Source organism: Hyperolius riggenbachi, chromosome 11, assembly GCF_040937935.1.
Source record: "Hyperolius riggenbachi isolate aHypRig1 chromosome 11, aHypRig1.pri, whole genome shotgun sequence".
Classification (NCBI taxonomy): Eukaryota; Metazoa; Chordata; class Amphibia; order Anura; family Hyperoliidae; genus Hyperolius; species Hyperolius riggenbachi.
This window is the reverse complement of record NC_090656.1, coordinates 58,411,241-58,428,716: the sequence shown is the minus strand read 5'-3', so window position 1 is coordinate 58,428,716 and position 17,476 is coordinate 58,411,241. Positions and strand designations below refer to the sequence as shown.

The 17,476-nt window shown below is 47.8% G+C and overlaps 2 protein-coding genes across 2 annotated transcripts; both read left to right on the top strand.

Annotated features, from left to right (window-relative positions):
* Positions 1-1,852: 1,852 nt before the first annotated feature.
* On the top strand, positions 1,853-10,658 carry LOC137538171 (zona pellucida sperm-binding protein 3-like). The gene is made up of 6 exons (XM_068260195.1): positions 1,853-1,894; positions 4,789-4,907; positions 6,876-6,979; positions 7,058-7,238; positions 8,321-8,441; positions 10,455-10,658. Exons 2-6 carry the CDS (start codon positions 4,789-4,791, stop codon positions 10,554-10,556), a joined length of 627 nt encoding a protein of 208 aa, XP_068116296.1. The 5' UTR covers positions 1,853-1,894; the 3' UTR covers positions 10,557-10,658.
* Positions 10,659-11,151: 493 nt separating this feature from the next.
* On the top strand, positions 11,152-12,822 carry LOC137537806 (52 kDa repressor of the inhibitor of the protein kinase-like). Its single transcript, XM_068259766.1, has one exon. It carries the CDS (start codon positions 11,152-11,154, stop codon positions 12,820-12,822), a length of 1,671 nt encoding a protein of 556 aa, XP_068115867.1.
* The last annotated feature ends 4,654 nt before the right edge of the window (positions 12,823-17,476 follow it).

Below are 17,476 nucleotides of genomic sequence, written 5' to 3'. Positions count from 1 at the left end.
CGTAGCACCTAATGCAACGTCTTGGTGTGCAAGTAGCCTAAATGTAAAAAGGAGGTAAAATGAAAGTTTTAATAATAAACCACATTTTTAGAATGCATTTTTAATTTGCTATAGAGCTGCCCTGGGAGTTAAAAATGATGCTCGGTTCACTTTAAGGTGGCCATACATCTAGCGATTTAGCTGTACTATTGACCATGCGATTCTATCATTTTATAGAATCGAGAAAGAATCGAGTGTGTTCCAAAATTTCCATTCAATGAAAAGTGACTAATTTCATGTTGAATTGACCAGCTGGATGCAAGATATCGGTCAATCGCACAGGAATCGGCTACTGTTCACGTCAAATGACAATCTAAATTTGCATTCAGAGCATGGAGACAACATCGGTCAAATCGAATGTGAATCGCATAGGATGTAGTTTGCAGTGTGTGGGTCACTAGTCTATCAACTTTCTATCAACCATACTCATAGCCCCCAACCGTCCCGAATCCAGCGGGATTGTCCCGATTTGGGGGTGCTCTCCCGCTAACCCAATATGACCCACCCATGTCCCGGGCGGCAGTGGGCAGGGAGGAAGGAAAAAAAAATTATCGAGGTGCCAGCCACGCCGAAGAGGTATGCAGGATGCCTGTCCTTCCATTCTATCTCCCTCCTCCCTTTGAATCTGCCCCCCTGTGTCTCCCCCCTGCTTGCAGAGTGCGCAGCGGGCTGTCAGCTTACCGGTATCCATGGATGCGTACCGATGTCCAGCTTCAATCTGCTTCCTGTGACGTCACAGGAAGCCAGATGGTGGTACACGTCCATGGATACCAGTAAGCTGACAGCCCGCTCCGCTTAGCTGCGCACTCTGCAAGCAGGGGGGAGACACAGGGGGGCAGATTCAAAGGGAGGAGGGAGATAGAATGGAAGGTCGGGGTGTGGCCTAAGTGTCCCGATTCCTAACTTTAAAATGTTGGGAGGTATGCATACTGAGGTCGATTCCTTAATAAGGTTGATTGCTTTGTCAATTGAATCAGAATCCCTAGCTGTATGGCTAGCTTTTCCACGAGCAGTTGATAGGCAGTGAAAAGCCTCTTAAACTCTCACAGCTGCACGGTAACTGCTTCCTGATAACTGCTCACTGCTGCCTGGTAATAGCTGTGCTGTGAAAAAAAAAAAAAAAGCACGTTTTTCTGCATACAAACACACATGGCGTGCAGAAAATGTATGCAGAAAACCAAACAACAAGAGTGTCCCCATGGGCGTCCGCACGTCTGGCAAAATAGGGCATTCGCCCTCCCCTAGCCAGCTGCGGCCCCCCCCTAGATTGCCCAACCCGGAAGTATGAGGCCACGGCCGCCGGCCAGCCACCAAGCTGACAATCCGGCTGCTGCACTGCCTTGAGTCTCTCTCTCCCACTCTGACTCAGGCTGGGCTGCAGCTGGGCACCGGGCGGGCTGGCGGCTGGCTAATGATCGGCGATAGCCGATTGCGGGGGACGGGCGGGAGGCATGGCAACGGCGTGGTGGAGTCACGTGGTGGAGCCTGGAGGAGGTGGTTATCATGGTGTCACGAGCAGGGCAGCAGCCGCCTGCATCCGCAGCACGATCTGATGCTAGGCTGGCCGCTCTGCTCCTCCTCCTGCCTGCTCCAGTGAGTCCCGACCGAGTGACTGAATCTGACGTGACGTCAGTCAGTCACACACAAACACCACTCTCTCGGGGAGGGGGATCATGCGGCCAGAGCCCAGCCCACAGACAGACATAATGTCAGCAAGGAGGCGGGCATAGCCATGGAGCTGAGGGAGGAGGAGGGACTGTCTGCTCTGCAGACTGAAAAATGAGTCGGTCCACCTGCAACTGTTGGGGGGGGGGGCGGAGTAGAGTGGAACTGTCTGCGTGTACCTACTGCTGTGGTAAGTTCTGCCCAGACTCCCCCCCTCCCCATTTTAACATTGGTGCTGTCAGTGTTCTAGAAATTTCCAGGCCAGCCTTATCCAGTTTTAGCTGGTCTGGTCAAGCTGCGCACACATGCTGGCATTGGAGAGTGAGCTGAGCGACAGGCTGATTATGTAAGTTGGTTTCTTTGCCTGTTATTTGTGTGAGTGACCCTCATAGTGTGACACCCCACTGGGGTGTCAGTCAGTGTTACTGTCCCCACCATTTGTTAGTGCCAGACCCCACTAGGCCTGAGTCCAGGCCACACCATTTGCCCTCTCCTACCTGGCAAGTTGTGTCTGTTGCAGTTTCTGGAAGTGTGAGAGAGACTGCCGCAGTACGATTGCGTAATGGAGACACGCTGCCTCAGTACAATTGAGTAATGGTGACCCGCTGCCTCAGTACGATTGAGTAATGGTGATCCGCTGCCTCAGTACGATTGCGTAATGGTGACCCGCTGCCTCAGTACGATTGCGTAATGGTGACCCGCTGCCTCAGTACGATTGCGTAATGGTGACCCGCTGCCTCAGTACGATTGATTAATGGTGACCCGCTGCCTCAGTACGATTGCTTAATGGTGACCCGCTGCCTCAGTACAATTGCGTAATGGTGACCCGCTGCCTCAGTACAATTGCGTAATGGTGACACGCTGCCGCAGTACGATTGCGTAATGGTGACACGCTGCCGCAGTACGATTGCGTAATGGTGACACGCTGCCGCAGTACGATTGCGTAATGGTGACACGCTGCCGCAGTACGATTGCGTAATGGTGACACGCTGCCGCAGTACGATTGCGTAATGGTGACACGCTGCCGCAGTACGATTGCGTAATGGTGACACGCTGCCGCAGTACGATTATTTTCATAGGAAGCATGAGGGGAGGGGGGTTGACACCGGTTTTCTTTCCTGAAGTGACAAAATGGCTACCTCCAAGTATGTTCACCACACCTGCTCCACACTCCACAGGCTGGAACTTGCGTTCACTTTTTTAATAACAATGTATTGCTATTAAAAAGTGAATGCAAGTTCCAGCCTGTGGAGTGCCTCCTTAAGTGGACCTGAACTCTTGCACAAGACCGAAGGAAAACAAAGAAATGCACCCTGTATGTATTTAGACTTTAACCCTGTTTAATTCCACCTAATTTGCATCTAATCACAAGTTTTAATTTGATCTCTCCCCTGTGTCACCTGAATGCCATGGCATGGATGGCAGAAAAGTTAATTTGTAAGCACAGATTGTTAATGTCTGCTTCCATGAATCAGGAATTAGAAACACTGGATTTTAGGATTTGTATCCGCTGCAACAAATGGTTTTGGTTACAGGTTATTATGCTGTTTCCATGTGGCTGTGGCATATCCTTAAAGGAGCTACCAGCTAAAAAATGAAAAATGAGCTTTACTCACCTGGGGCTTTCTCCAGCCCCTTGCAGCCGACAGTCCCATGCCGACCGCTCTGCTCCCTGCTGCCGTCCCGGTCTCCGTACTCGGTGCGGAAGCCGACCCAGAGGTCGTCCGCGCTGCGCCTGCCCTAACCGCCGCTGTCAATGAAGCCCACGTTGTACGCGGCTTACTGCGCAGGCGCAGTAGTCCTGCGCAGTAAGCCGCGTACAACGTGGGCTTCATTGACAGCGGCGGTTAGGGCAGGCGCAGCGCGGACGACCTCTGGGTCGGCTTCCGCACCGAGTACGGAGACCGGGACGGCAGCAGGGAGCAGAGCGGTCGGCATGGGACTGTCGGCTGCAAGGGGCTGGAGAAAGCCCCAGGTGCAGGGCTAACCGCCGCAGCCCTGCCCCACGCGCGTCTGTCAGCGCGTATCTCCGCCTCTCCCCCGCCCCTCTGTCTTCCTTCACTGGGAGAGGCGGCGATGCGCTGCTGATAGACGCGACTGGAGGCAGGGCTGCAGCCGTTAGCCCTGCCTCTAGGAGCAGCAAAATCTACGACCAATTTGGTCGTTGATTTTGCAGGGGGTGGGTTTGGGGGTGAAGGGACCCCGTTTAGCCGCGGGATAGCGGCGTTTTAGCAGGGGCACGTGAAGCGAGAATTATTCTCGCTTCAGTGTCTCTTTAAAGCCTCATCTACACTGTACAATTTTCCATCAGATTGGATCTATTAGATAATTTCCAGGCAGTCCACTTGTATTGCGATAAATTTAGCAATAGATTTGGGTACTTATCAATGCAAAATCTATTGCAATATTGATCGGAAGCAATTTGCACCTCTACACACGATACAATCTATCAGATCACCATTTGATCTGATGTAAAATATATATTACCGTGTAGATGAGGCTTTAAGGTAGCCGTACACACACCCGCACCCTACTAGACCACGTGGGGCTTGCATGTATGGCGAAGAGGAGAATATGCTCAGAAGCCAGCGGGGGTAAAGTGGACGCCGCAGATCACTTTGGCACAGCGGTGAGGCAGCGCACGGGGCCAATTCCATATCTATTTCAGCATGAAATTGATCAGGAATCGGCCTGTGGTGTATGGGCAGGCAACAGATCTCTCTCATCAGATTCAATGAGAGAGAGTTGGCTGTTGGGCGAATCTGCCCATACATCACTAGATGTATGGCGACCTTTAGAGCAGAGAGGACGTACTGAGTTCAGGTCCGATTTAACATCAACTTGGCTTAAGGTAGACCTTTACATGGCCCAAACTGGTGTCAGAAGGCTCCTGATAGCTGGATGTGGTTAGTACCATTACTGATGGTGGATGGCTGAAAGATAATTTACTGTCAGTACTGAAGGAGAAGTGGTATTATATGTGTAAACCAGCAGATTTGAAGCTTGGGAAGGTGACTATTCTACTTTTGGTATAATATTGGCTGTCATAATCAAAACTTGTGATAATCATGTTTGGCTCCACAGATGGCTTTCGCTTTCCTGAACTACTCCACCAGCCTGCTGTACAACCCTACTTCTACAAGAAATTTCCAGATTGCTAGGACCAACTCAACTGTTGTCCTCATTGCCTGCTACTACTTTCGGTAAGTCTGCCTAGTTTCCTCAGTGAGGCGAAAAATTGCAAAATGATGCAAAAGTTCACAAAACTATGTGGGAATGGATGATCAAATGCTTATGCCTACTCTATCTATAAGCTTATAATCAATATATTGCAAATTGAAAAGTAAAGAAAAAAGGAATAGAACAAGAAGCAATCGCAAATTGTAATTCAGTCATTCATGCTGTTTGATCACAATGAGTCTGCAGGTCTTCATCTTTACTACTAGCAGACTAGTTTAGCCCATAACAATACAATGGGCTAAAATGTTATATTTAGATAGACATATGTAGAGGGAGATGCTAGTTGCTTGGCATTTGGAAACAGACGAACCTGTCAGAACCATGGTCCTGACTAGTGATGGGCGAACACCTGGATGTTCGGGTTCGGGAAAGTTCGCCGAACATGGCCGAGATGTTCGGCATGTTCGGGCCGAACCCCGAACTTTCCGAACATCCAGCTTTTGGGGGCCCTATGGGGTCGCAGGCATAAGGGGGGAGCATGCCCCGATCGCGGGGGGGGTCGGAAATTCCCCCCACCCCCTCCGCTAGCGCTCCCCCCTCTGCCCGCTTCCCCATAACAAAGTTTCAAAAAGTACCTGGTGTGTCCGGTGGTAGTGTGGGCGGCTGGCAGTGGGCGGCACTATGCAGTGACTTAATGAGGAGGAGGAGTCCGGAGAGTGACGCGTTGAGGGAGGCCGGGCAGCGGGCGGTTCAGCAGTTCAGTACTGCTGAACCGCCCGCTGCCCGGCCTCCCTCAACGCGTCACTCTCCGGACTCCTCCTCCTCATTAAGTCACTGCATAGTGCCGCCCACTGCCAGCCGCCCACACTACCACCGGACACACCAGGTACTTTTTGAAACTTTGTTATGGGGAAGCGGGCAGAGGGGGGAGCGCTAGCGGAGGGGGTGGGGGGAATTTCCGACCCCCCCCCCCGCGATCGGGGCATGCTCCCCCCTTATGCCTGCGACCCCATAGGGGGGCAGTATTCGGCCGAACAGGGCCCTGTTCGGCCGAACAGGGGCCCTGTTCGGCCCTGTTCGGCAGCCATTAGAAGTTCAGGGCGAACCCGAACTTAAAAGGCCGAACACCATTAGGTGTTCGGCCGAACATCACCCGAACAGGGTGATGTTCTGCAGAACCCGAACAGTGGCGAACACTGTTCGCCCAACACTAGTCCTGACATCACACTGTGGGAGGGGTTTCACCACAATATCAGCCATACAGAGCCCCCTGAAGATCCGTTTTTGAAAAGGTAAAGATTACTCAAGGAAAAGGGGGCATCAGATTGGGATGAAGTTCAATCCTTGGTCACGGTTTCTCTTTAATAACCACTTAAGGACCGGGGCTGTTCTGTGTGATCTGCGCTGCGTGGGCTCTCCAGCCCGCAGCGCAGATCGTGTGCACGGCAGGGCGATCAGACTTCCACCCCCACCCTTTTTTCCCCACTAGGGGGATGACCTGCTGATGGGGGTCTGATCGCCGCCGCTCCGTGTGTCCGAGCCGGGGGGTTCTTCAAGGCCCCCCTCCGAAGCGATATTGCGCGCCCCCTCCCCTTACCTCCCTCTGTCTTCCCCTCTGATGTGCGCAGGACGGATATCCATCCTGCGCCGGATAGGATAGGCTTCAGCCTATCAAATGACAGCGATCCCCGGCCAATCAGAGGCCGGGGATCGCCGATCTCCATAACGGCGCTGCTGCGCAGCAGCGCCGTATTGATGTAAACAGCTGGGATTTCTTCCCCGCGTGTTTACATTATGCGTGCGAGCCGCGATCGGCGGCTCGCACACTGTTCACGGAGACAGTCTCCGTGAACTGGCATGGAAAGGTTTCCATGCAAAACCACAAACGACCAGCCGCCGCCTATCGGTGTTAGCTGGTCGTTAAGTGGTTAATGTTAGGAATGCAAATTGTTTAATCCTAACACTGAGCTTTTTTTTTTTTTTTTTTGCAGAGCTGACAATGTGAGCAACAACGCAATCAAGCCAATATGGTCGCCATTGAGCATCGCCATCTCACCAGAAGAGAAGTTGTCCTTTAACTTGCTGCTTATCACTGGTAAGTGGAAGTAACTCACGAGAAAATTAACCAGGTACAAGCTTAGCCTCTCCTAATATTTTTTTGTTGCCTCTACAGAGAACTGGTCAAGCCCCAGAAATTGCATCGTCTATCAGCTGGGAGAGCATTTCAGCATAGAGGCCTCTGTGGAAACTCCGATACATGTCGGTCTGATCCTGTTCATTGACCGCTGTGTGGCCACCCCATCTCCTGATCCCACCTCCGTGGCAAACTATACCATTGTCGTCTCAGCAAATAGGTACGTTCTAGGCAAGAACTATGTTGGTCACAAAGTACTACATCTGTTAATGCAGAAAACAGTGAAGTTTCTACAAGATAGTCAATTAAGCTAAGGCTTCCCCATGGAAAAGTAAAATTACTGACTAGTGTAGTAAATTCATGAAATGTAATATTCAAAGATAAGAGCATATAGTGAGATGTCTAATTTCTGCCCTCCAGCCTGTAACTGTCAGTAAATAACAATCAGCTAGTCATTAAAATGGACAGGCAAAGAGGTGGCCCATAAGTGCGACTTAATCCATTGATGCTTTCTGATGTCCCACCAGCAGCATGTAGATGTAGGGCACATTCATAAAGGCCTCTATAATGGCTGGATAGTGTACTGGTTTAGGGCTCTGCCTCTGACACAGGTGACCTGGCTTTGACTCTCAGCTATTCCTGTTCAGTAAGCCACCACCTAGTTGGTAAGGAGACCTTGGGCAAGACTCCCTAAATAACACAGCTACTGCCTATAGTGTCCTAGTGGCTGCAGCTGTGATTTTGGGTCCACAGGAGAAAAACGCAATAATAAAATGTTCTGTCTTGTCTAGATTGAGGCAGAGTTAAAGCGAAGCTGGGGATTGAATTTATTGTATGCTTTGCAAGCAACTCTTGGAAAGTAACAGCTCAAGTGTTATGCTTGGAATATCCCATGCAATTTTCCATCAGATAGGTTGACATTTCCACCAGGTCTGATCTCACCTTAATTGTTTTTCAGATCACTTCACAATCAGATCAGACTTGTTGGAAGTCATCGACTCATCTAACTGATGGGAAATTGCATGTTGTATTCCCAGCATAAATCAGTACAACTCTGGCCAGAAGTGGGAGAAAATCACTTTACCACCACTACAGCTTGTTAACAAGACATACTCCACAGCTGGTTGCAGGTCTTGGTGAACTGAAGGCACATCCTTGAGTAAATTACAAACCATTACATGTTTGGAAATCTTAGCAAATGCAGAAAATTCTAAAATGCCAAATGCAGCTTTTTACTACAACAGGTCTTGGTGAATTTAGCCCTAGTTCTGCATTTAGCTACAATCTTTCTATCTTCTGCAGGTGCCTAGTGGATGGGATCCTGGATGACTCCTCTTCAGCCTTTCTATATCCAATAAGCCAAGCAGAAAAGCTGCAGTCCACTGTGGATGCATTCCGCTTTGTAGATACTGCTCAATCTGAGGTAAGGACCGGCCTTGAATTTTCCTGTACTGGGGTTTACCTCAAGGTCTAAGATAAGACTTCCTAATGCTACAATCCCTCTTAGGTCTACATCAATCCACCCCAACCCCCCCCCCCCCCCTCATCACTGCTGACTTAGGCTACCACTAGGCCAGGCCAGCCGCAGTATAGGTAGTCAGGGATCGGAGTAGCCAGTAATAGGTGGCCAGTTATAGGTGTAGGCAGTAATAGGTGGCTGTAGGTAGCCATGGATAGGTGGTGCAGCCAGTGTATGTAGCTAGGAATAGTTGCCCGCAGTAAAAAGAGGCTGGGGAGGCGTACGAGAGAACGGTGCTGGAGACTCTAGCGCAGGACACAGCTGGTATGTGGCTGATCCTGCTGCCGTACAAGTCCAGGCCGTGTTAATGCCCCCCCCCCCCCAGGCTGCCATGAATAGTGGGGAATGAAATAATTCTGCTTCCAGCAATTTCTGGTGGACGAAATATTGTGTTTTTTAAGCAACTTTGGCTCCGTCTTCTGACGGCGCTGAAGTTACTCCCTGTGCGCTGCTATTCCTATTACGGCCTATGGTGGCGCCGGCTGTGCCCAAGTCTCCTGCGCTGCTGCACCCAAGTCTCCAGCACTGGATTCAGCGTGTTCGCTGGGGAGAGGGGACAGAGCAGTGGGGGTAAACAAATACTCACTTTTCAGGTCCTTCATGCTTGTACTTCTATCTTTCTGTCCTTGCCTTCCAGCTTACTGTAACAGCATCCAGGGGCATTGTAACAGGGAGAAGGAACTTAAGAGGAAGTAGTAAGAAGTATGTAGTACATGTTCTGGACCCCCGGGGAAGTGAGTATCTGTTTACCCCTGCCGCTGTTCATGTGCCTGCCGTTACGCTGCCCTGGTCTCACTTTATTTATTGTATTTATATTTGTTCTTAATCATTATAACTCACAGCAGAAGTGAATGTGATATCGAGACTGACATCTATTTTTTCTTTTAATTACACATTGCCTTGCTGCCCTGCTGGTCTGTTTGGCTGCAGTAGTGTCAGAATAACACCTAAAACAAGCATGCAGCTAATCTTGTCAGATGTCAGAATCTAATTTGCTGCATGCTTGTTCATGGTCAGTGGTTAAAAGTATTAGAGGCAGAGGATCAACAAGATGGCAAGTTAACTTGTATTGTTTGAAAGGAATTAAACATGGCAGCCTGCATATTCTTCTGACTTCATTTGTCTGCATATTCTTCTGACTTCAGTTGTCCTTTAAGGGCCCTTTTCCACTGCAAAATGTAAACGCATGCATTGCGTTAGAGTTTTTTTTATCTATTGTAATGAGTCTAAACATTTTTATGTGCGTTTTTTTAATGAGTTTAGGGGCCGTTACCTCTAGAAGCGATGCGGCAACATAGCCACATCGCTCCGCGGCTGTGCTGAAACACATGCATGGCAATGTAAAAGTTTCCACTGCGTGCATGTAGTGCGGCGCGATCCGAGAATTTGCAGCATACTGCAGATTCTCGGACAGCCGCAGCTGGGTCCCATTTCCTCAATTGACTTCTGCGTCGGGAGACGCGGAAGTGATGCGATGTGGCTAGGTAGTCGCATAATTATCCCTGTGGAAACGGGCACTTACTTTTTACTAATTATAAAAGTGTCTTCATTTTTGAAAATAGGTTGATTCTACAAAAAACAAACGCATTTCTATGGATTTTAATCCGTTCCTATACTTTACATTACAATGCATCGTAATCGCACAGACATGCGTTTGAGGTTTTAAAAAAATGTTAAGCAGTAGTGGAAAAGGCCACCTATGGTTCTTATTTTAAAATGGCTGCACTTGTGATTTGGCAAACGCATCCGTGCTGCATTTTTGCAAAAAAACGCAGCTAGTGGAAAAGGGCCCCTAAATCAGTTTTTCCTTGAATGCAGTAATGCTTTGATTGTGCATGGAGTCCATAGTCATGTCAATGTTTTCCCGCAGAGGAGCTCTATTCAGAATGTAATCCCTAGCCTCTAATCTCTCCGCAGCGGAGACGTCAACTAGAACTTGAGAACCAGCCCACCACAGTCTGTACAGCTGTCCTCCAATCAAATGGATATCCGCAAGTACTTAAGTCAGCCAAAGCGTAAACTGGACAGTTCAAAGGTGGATGCTCCGAAAGACAGAAAAAGGCTTGAAACACAAAGCTTGCATGAAGAAGCACCCGCTGAATGTAGACATGATGATTCAGATCCAGTTGTTAAGACTGACATTGGCTTATATATGCAATCATCTGTAACCATTACAGATGATCTTAAACATTCTTTGCTAACTCACTACTTTACCTCTTATGAAATGTGTAATTTAGAAAATCATTCTAAAGGCCATCGCAGGTTTAGGTTTTCATGGCTCAGTCAGTATTCCCCTTGGCTAACTTATTCAAAACATCTGAAAGGAGCCTTTTGTAAATACTGTGTGCTTTTTCCACAGCCTGTTTGTCGTGGTATACAAGGCGCATTCATCACTACTCCCTTTACAAAATACAAATACTTTCATGACAGTGCTCGAAAACATATCACTACTGCGTGGCACAGACATGCACAGGCGTGTGCAAATAATTTCCTGCATATCAGAAACAACCCTGGCACAAGTGTTGCAAGTCAAATGAATACAGCCGTACAACATAAAATACAAGAAAATCGAAAAAAGTTAGTTCCTATTGTGTCAACCATCTTATTTTGTGGAATGCACGATATTGCACTACGTGGTAAAGAGAGTTCCAGTGGTAATGTGCAAAGCCTTTATGCTTTCCGCATTGAAGCTGGGGATGAACTGTTGAGACAACATTTGGAGAGTTCGCCAGCCAATGCCAGATACACATCTGTTCGTATTGAACATGAGCTAATTAAGATTTGTGAATCAACAATAAGGGAGGAAATTGTTGCTAAGGTCAAACAGGCACCTGGCTTTGCTATTATTGCCGACGAAAGTGCTGACATTTCTGGACATGAGCAATTGTCACTTGGTGTACGTTTCATAGACATGAATAGTAGCAACACCATTATTTGTGAAGAATTTCTGGGTTTTGCACGTCTAACTGCCTTGGATGCTGCTTCTATTGCCAACACAATTCTTGAACATTGTTCAAAATTTGGCTTAAATCTAGAAAAGTTGTATGGCCAGGCATATGATGGATGTTCTACAATGGCCGGAAAAGAAAATGGTGTACAGTCCAAAATCAGAAGCAAGTTCCCAAAGGCTGCATTTGTCCATTGTGCAGCACATAAGCTTAATCTTGTAGTTCATGATTCCAATGCTGTGCCTGATATCAGAAATACTACTGGCACTGTGAAGGCTATTATCAAATACTTTCGTGACAGTCCGAAAAGGCGAAATATGATTCCTAATGTACCACTCCTAAGTGAAACACGGTGGACTGCAAAATATAAGAGTATTAGAGTATTTTCTTCTAGCTTTGTTGATATATTTGAACAGTTACATGTATTAGCTACTACTGCAGCAGGCAAAACCCGTCAGGATGCATATCAACTGCAGTGTGCTTCAAGCACAGGAAATTTTGTTGTGTCTCTTATTATAATTTCCACCTACTCAGCAATGCTGGAACCTGTAACACAAGCACTTCAAGCTGTTGAACTTGATATTCTTGCAGTATCTGGCCATGTACAAAACCTACTAGCTATATTTCGCAGTCACAGAACAGATGCAGCAAACCACTTTAAAATTATATTTGAAAAAGCTGAGGACTTGGCCAAATCTATTGGTACCGAACTACTAATTCCTCGACAGTGTGGGCGCCAAGTACATAGAGCAAATGTTGACAGTTGCAATACAGAAGAATATTTTCGCCGCACAATCTTTGTACCGTATCTGGATTCACTAATCTCTTCACTGGATAACCGGTTTGGGGAACAAAACAGAGTAAATTTTAGTCTTTTTGCTCTCTGCCCAGCACAGATGTCAAAAATGAACCGTCTAGATTTTGCCACACACATCATGGAAGTAAATAAAGTTTATGAAATTGAAAACTTAAATACTGAAGCACTCACATGGTTTGATATGTGGTCAAACAAAAATATTGCCAAAAACACAGAAAATGTACTCAAGGATGGACTTGCAGGTTTGCTGACCTACACTGATCTTTTCCCTGCTGTTCGTGAAGCTCTTCTTATTGCTTTAACATTACCAGTAACCACTTGCACAGTGGAAAGGTCATTTAGCACCATGAGAAGAGTGAAAACTTGGTTGAGGTCAACCATGACAGATGGCCGGTTATCTGGACTCTGTATGATGAGTGTTCACAGAGCTAAGATTCTGGAGCAGAAGAGTGAACTTATTGAAAAAGTTATAAACCATTTCGCACAGGATGAGCGACGGGTGCAACTGCTATTCAAGTAACAGGACTACACTGGAAGTACATGAGCTGAGGATATGATGGAGGTCACGCTCATAGATCCAACAGCTATCCTAACTGTTTTTACCCGTTGCTCCCACATACCAATTAGCTGTGCATAGCCACTTTCTTTACTTTTCTTCCTTCTGATATGCTCTCGGTATCAATCTTGCCTTGCCTATACCCCGGAGGTGCCACTGAGCGCCTCCCCGTCACTGGGCTCTCCTTTTCTTTTCATTCTCTTATCTTCATTTGCTGTCCTGCATATTGGCCTTTTCGGACTGTCCTGCTATACCTGTGTACACTGTGGTTCCTGGTCTAAGTGATTTTTTGCAGCCCACAGAACCTGCAGGTGACATACCTTAAGTACTGTAGTTACGAATGGGACGGCACGGAAATAGGGGGTAGCCTCTTTCTGGCTGCCCCCCTTTTCCCTGCCGCCTCTCTGTTGTGCATTGTGTCTTTAGCAATATTTTTGCTGTCCTGCATATTGGCCTTTTCGGACTGTCCTGCTGTGCCTGTGTACACGGTTTGTGGTCTGGTCTTGTCCTGGTCGAAGTGATTTTGTTGCAGCCCGCAGATCCTGTGGGTGACGTACCTCAAGTAGCGTAGTTACGAATGGGACGGCACGGAAATAGGGGGTGGCTTCTTTCTGGCTGCCCCCCTTTTCCCTGCCGCCTCTCTGTTGTACATTTTCTGTGTTTTTGGCAATATTTTTGCTGTCCTGCATATTGGCCTTTTCGGACTGTCCTGCTGTACCTGTGTACACGGTTTGTGGTCTGGTCTTGTCCTGGTCGAAGTGATTTTGTTGCAGCCCGCAGATCCTGTGGGTGACGTACCTCAAGTAGCGTAGTTACGAATGGGACGGCACGGAAATAGGGGTAGCCTCTGGCTGCCCCCCTTTTCCCTGCCGCCTCTGTTGTGCATTGTGTCTTTGGCAATATTTTTGCTGTCCTGCATATTGGCCTTTTCGGACTGTCCTGCTGTACCTGTGTACACGGTTTGTGGTCTGGTCTTGTCCTGGTCGAAGTGATTTTGTTGCAGCCCGCAGATCCTGTGGGTGACGTACCTCAAGTACTGTAGTTACGAATGGGACGGCACGGAAATAGGGGGTAGCCTCTTTCTGGCTGCCCCCCTTTTCCCTGCCGCCTCTCTGTTGTACATTTTCTGTGTTTTTGGCAATATTTTTGCTGTCCTGCATATTGGCCTTTTCGGACTGTCCTGCTGTACCTGTGTACACGGTTTGTGGTCTGGTCTTGTCCTGGTCGAAGTGATTTTGTTGCAGCCCGCAGATCCTGTGGGTGACGTACCTCAAGTAGCGTAGTTATGAATGGGATGGCACGGAAATAGGGGGTAGCCTCTTTCTGGCTGCCCCCCTTTTCCCTGCCGCCTCTGTTGTGTATTGTGTCTTTGGCAATATTTTTGCTGTCCTGCATATTGGCCTTTTCGGACTGTCCTGCTGTACCTGTGTACACGGTTTGTGGTCTGGTCTTGTCCTGGTCGAAGTGATTTTGTTGCAGCCCGCAGATCCTGTGGGTGACGTACCTCAAGTAGCGTAGTTACGAATGGGACGGCACGGAAATAGGGGGTGGCTTCTTTCTGGCTGCCCCCCTTTTCCCTGCCGCCTCTCTGTTGTACATTTTCTGTGTTTTTGGCAATATTTTTGCTGTCCTGCATATTGGCCTTTTCGGACTGCCCTGCTGTACCTGTGTACACGGTTTGTGGTCTGGTCTTGTCCTGGTCGAAGTGATTTTGTTGCAGCCCGCAGATCCTGTGGGTGACATACCTCAAGTAGCATAGTTACGAATGGGACGGCACGGAAATAGGGGGTGGCTTTTCTGGCTGCCCCCCTTTTCCCTGCCGCCTCTCTGTTGTACTTTTGTGTTTTTTGGCAATATTTTTGCTGTCCTGCATATTCGCCTTTTCGGACTGTCCTGCTGTACCTAGGTACACGGTTTGTGGTCTGGTCTTGTCCTGGTCGAAGTGATTTTGTTGCAGCCCGCAGATCCTGTGGGTGACATACCTCAAGTAGTGTAGTTACGAATGGGACGGCACGGAAATAGGGGGTGGCTTCTTTCTGGCTGCCCCCCTTTTCCCTGCTGCCTCTGTACATTTTGTGTTTTAGGAAAAACAAAATGGCTCCTTGCCATACCAAAAACTAATTTATCAACAGAGGTTGCCCTGGCAAATATGCTAAAGTTTGGAATCGATGGGCATTTAAACTCTGATTTAAACCTCTTGTGAATGCCATTACTACTACCTACTGTAATTATGCCTCCTATTCACTCACTCCTATTCTAATGCTTATAACTGTGTCATTTTCAAGGATACCCAAAGTGACATGAGATAGACATGTGTATGTACAGTGCCTAGCACACAAATAGCAATGCTGTGTTCTTTTTTTTTTTTTTTTTTTTTCTTACTCTGCCTTAAAGAGTTAAATATCAGGTATGTAAGTGGCTGACTCAGTCAGGAAGAGACTACAGTGTGACCCTAACTGATAAGAAATTCCAACTATAAAACACTTTCCTAGCAGAAAATGGCTTCTGAGAGCAAAAAATAGGTTAAAAAAAAATCAATTTCTTATCAGTGAGGGTCACACTGTAGTCACTTCCTGTCTTAATCAGGACTGAGTAAGCCATTTACATACCTGATATTTAAGTCTTTCAGTCAGAGAAAAAAAAGGAACACAGCATAGTTATTTGTGTGCTTGTACAAACACATGTCTATCTTATCATGTCACTTGTTCATGTTTTTTTTTTTTTTTTTTTATTATTCAGGTTAATTTGTCATATTGTAATAAGACTATAATGTCCTTCAATATGTTTCCATGGATTTGCTGTTATGTACTACATAATTTTCAATAAAACCTTTGGTTGATGGAAAAAAAATTTTGGGGGGAATTTTTTGGCTGTCATGCTGTACCTAGGTACACTGTTTGTGGTTCCTGGTCTTGTCCTAGTCGCTGTGATTTGTTACAGCCCACAGAACCTGCGGGTGACACACCTCAAATAGATTAGATTATGACATATTTAGTATTTGTAAAGTGCTGTAGAAGAGGTCAATGCTATATAAATACATAAGGTAGGACATTAGACTGAATATGGTAGGATTAGATTATTAGCGCCTCTTGACTATGTATTCTATTTAGCACTGACATTTTCTGCAGCACTTTACAGAGTACATACTCAAGAGGAGCTAACAATCTTATCCTACCATATTTAGTCTAATGTCCTACCTTATTGTGTATTTATATAGCACTGACCAATTCTACAGCACCTTAAAGTTCATAGTCATATTACTGAACCTTGTCAGAGGTGCTCACAATCTAATCCCTACATACTCCTAGCCTACTGTCCCACCATTGCGAAGTTCATGTAAATTTGGCTCCTCCCAAGACCACGCCCACATCCTAGTCTATGGCCACGCCCATTTTTCGGCGCGGCGCGCTACGCGCGCCGCTAGCTTCGCGCGCCGCTAGCTTCGCCTAGTTTTGTCTTTGCCCCCCCCTGGAAAATTTCCTGCGGACGCCCATGAGTGTCCCCTGCCTTGAGGACCAGTGTCACAAACAAATCTGTGCCAATCAGTGATGTTTACTGCTGACACAGAGTGCAAGTCACCAGGATTTTTAATTTGTTGCACAGGAAATAAACTTCATGAAATCAATCCTGTGCCTGTACTGGCGTCGGGATGCACTACTGCTGAGTAAGGGGAGCATAATCAGGCTCTCACCCAGCCAGGGGCGTAGCAATAGGGGTTGCAGAGGTAGCGACCGCATCGGGGCCCCTGGGCCAGAGGGGCCCCGGAAGGCCCACCCCTCAACCACAGTATTAGCTCTCTATTGGTCCTGTTCTCATAATAATCACTTCTATAGATGCTTTGAATAGTGGTAATCATTAACAAACTGTTCCCCATTACCTTCTTGCACCTCTGACACTGTAGTTGCCATTGGCAGGTTTTGGTGCACCGTATCAATTGTTATGTATAGAGTGCTTAGCTTACTACTACAGATTACTGCATTTCTGCTGTGCTGCTGACTGAGTGTCAGGGTGTGTGAGATAGACAGTGTACACACTGTGTTCTACTCTGCTGTCCGTGCAGATTCATTAAAGTTCAACACCGATTTCAATAAAGTGCAAGTACCCCACATCCATCTGGCGACATCATCACACAAACTTGCACTATGTCTGCTGGCACTGGCAGCCGGGGGCAGGGCCCGCAAGGCCAAGAAGAGAGAGAACATTGCTGGCACCATCATCGCCAGCATTTCTGCCGTGCCAGTGTCCATTCCACCGCTAGCCACTGGCCGTGGACGCACTGGGCGCCCAGCTGTTAGGGGGAGTCACGCTGCAGTGGCGCAGCAGCGTGTAGCGGCCATTTTTCAGCAGGGTCAGCGCCGCAAATTGGAGGAGAAAGATGCAGAGCCTGTGATGCAGCTGATGGTGGATGAGCAGGCCAACACCAGCTCTACAACAGGGAGCTCCATCCTCACCACTCCTGTTCGCAGGAGAAGCAGCAGCCGCCCAGCAGTGCATGGGGACTCGTCGGCCACAGGGGCGTCGCTAGCCCTATTTTGGGGGGGCACGTGCCCCCAATCTATCCTGGGGTGCCACGGATCTCCGCCCGACCCCCTCTGGCAGCGGCTCCCTCCAGCCGCCG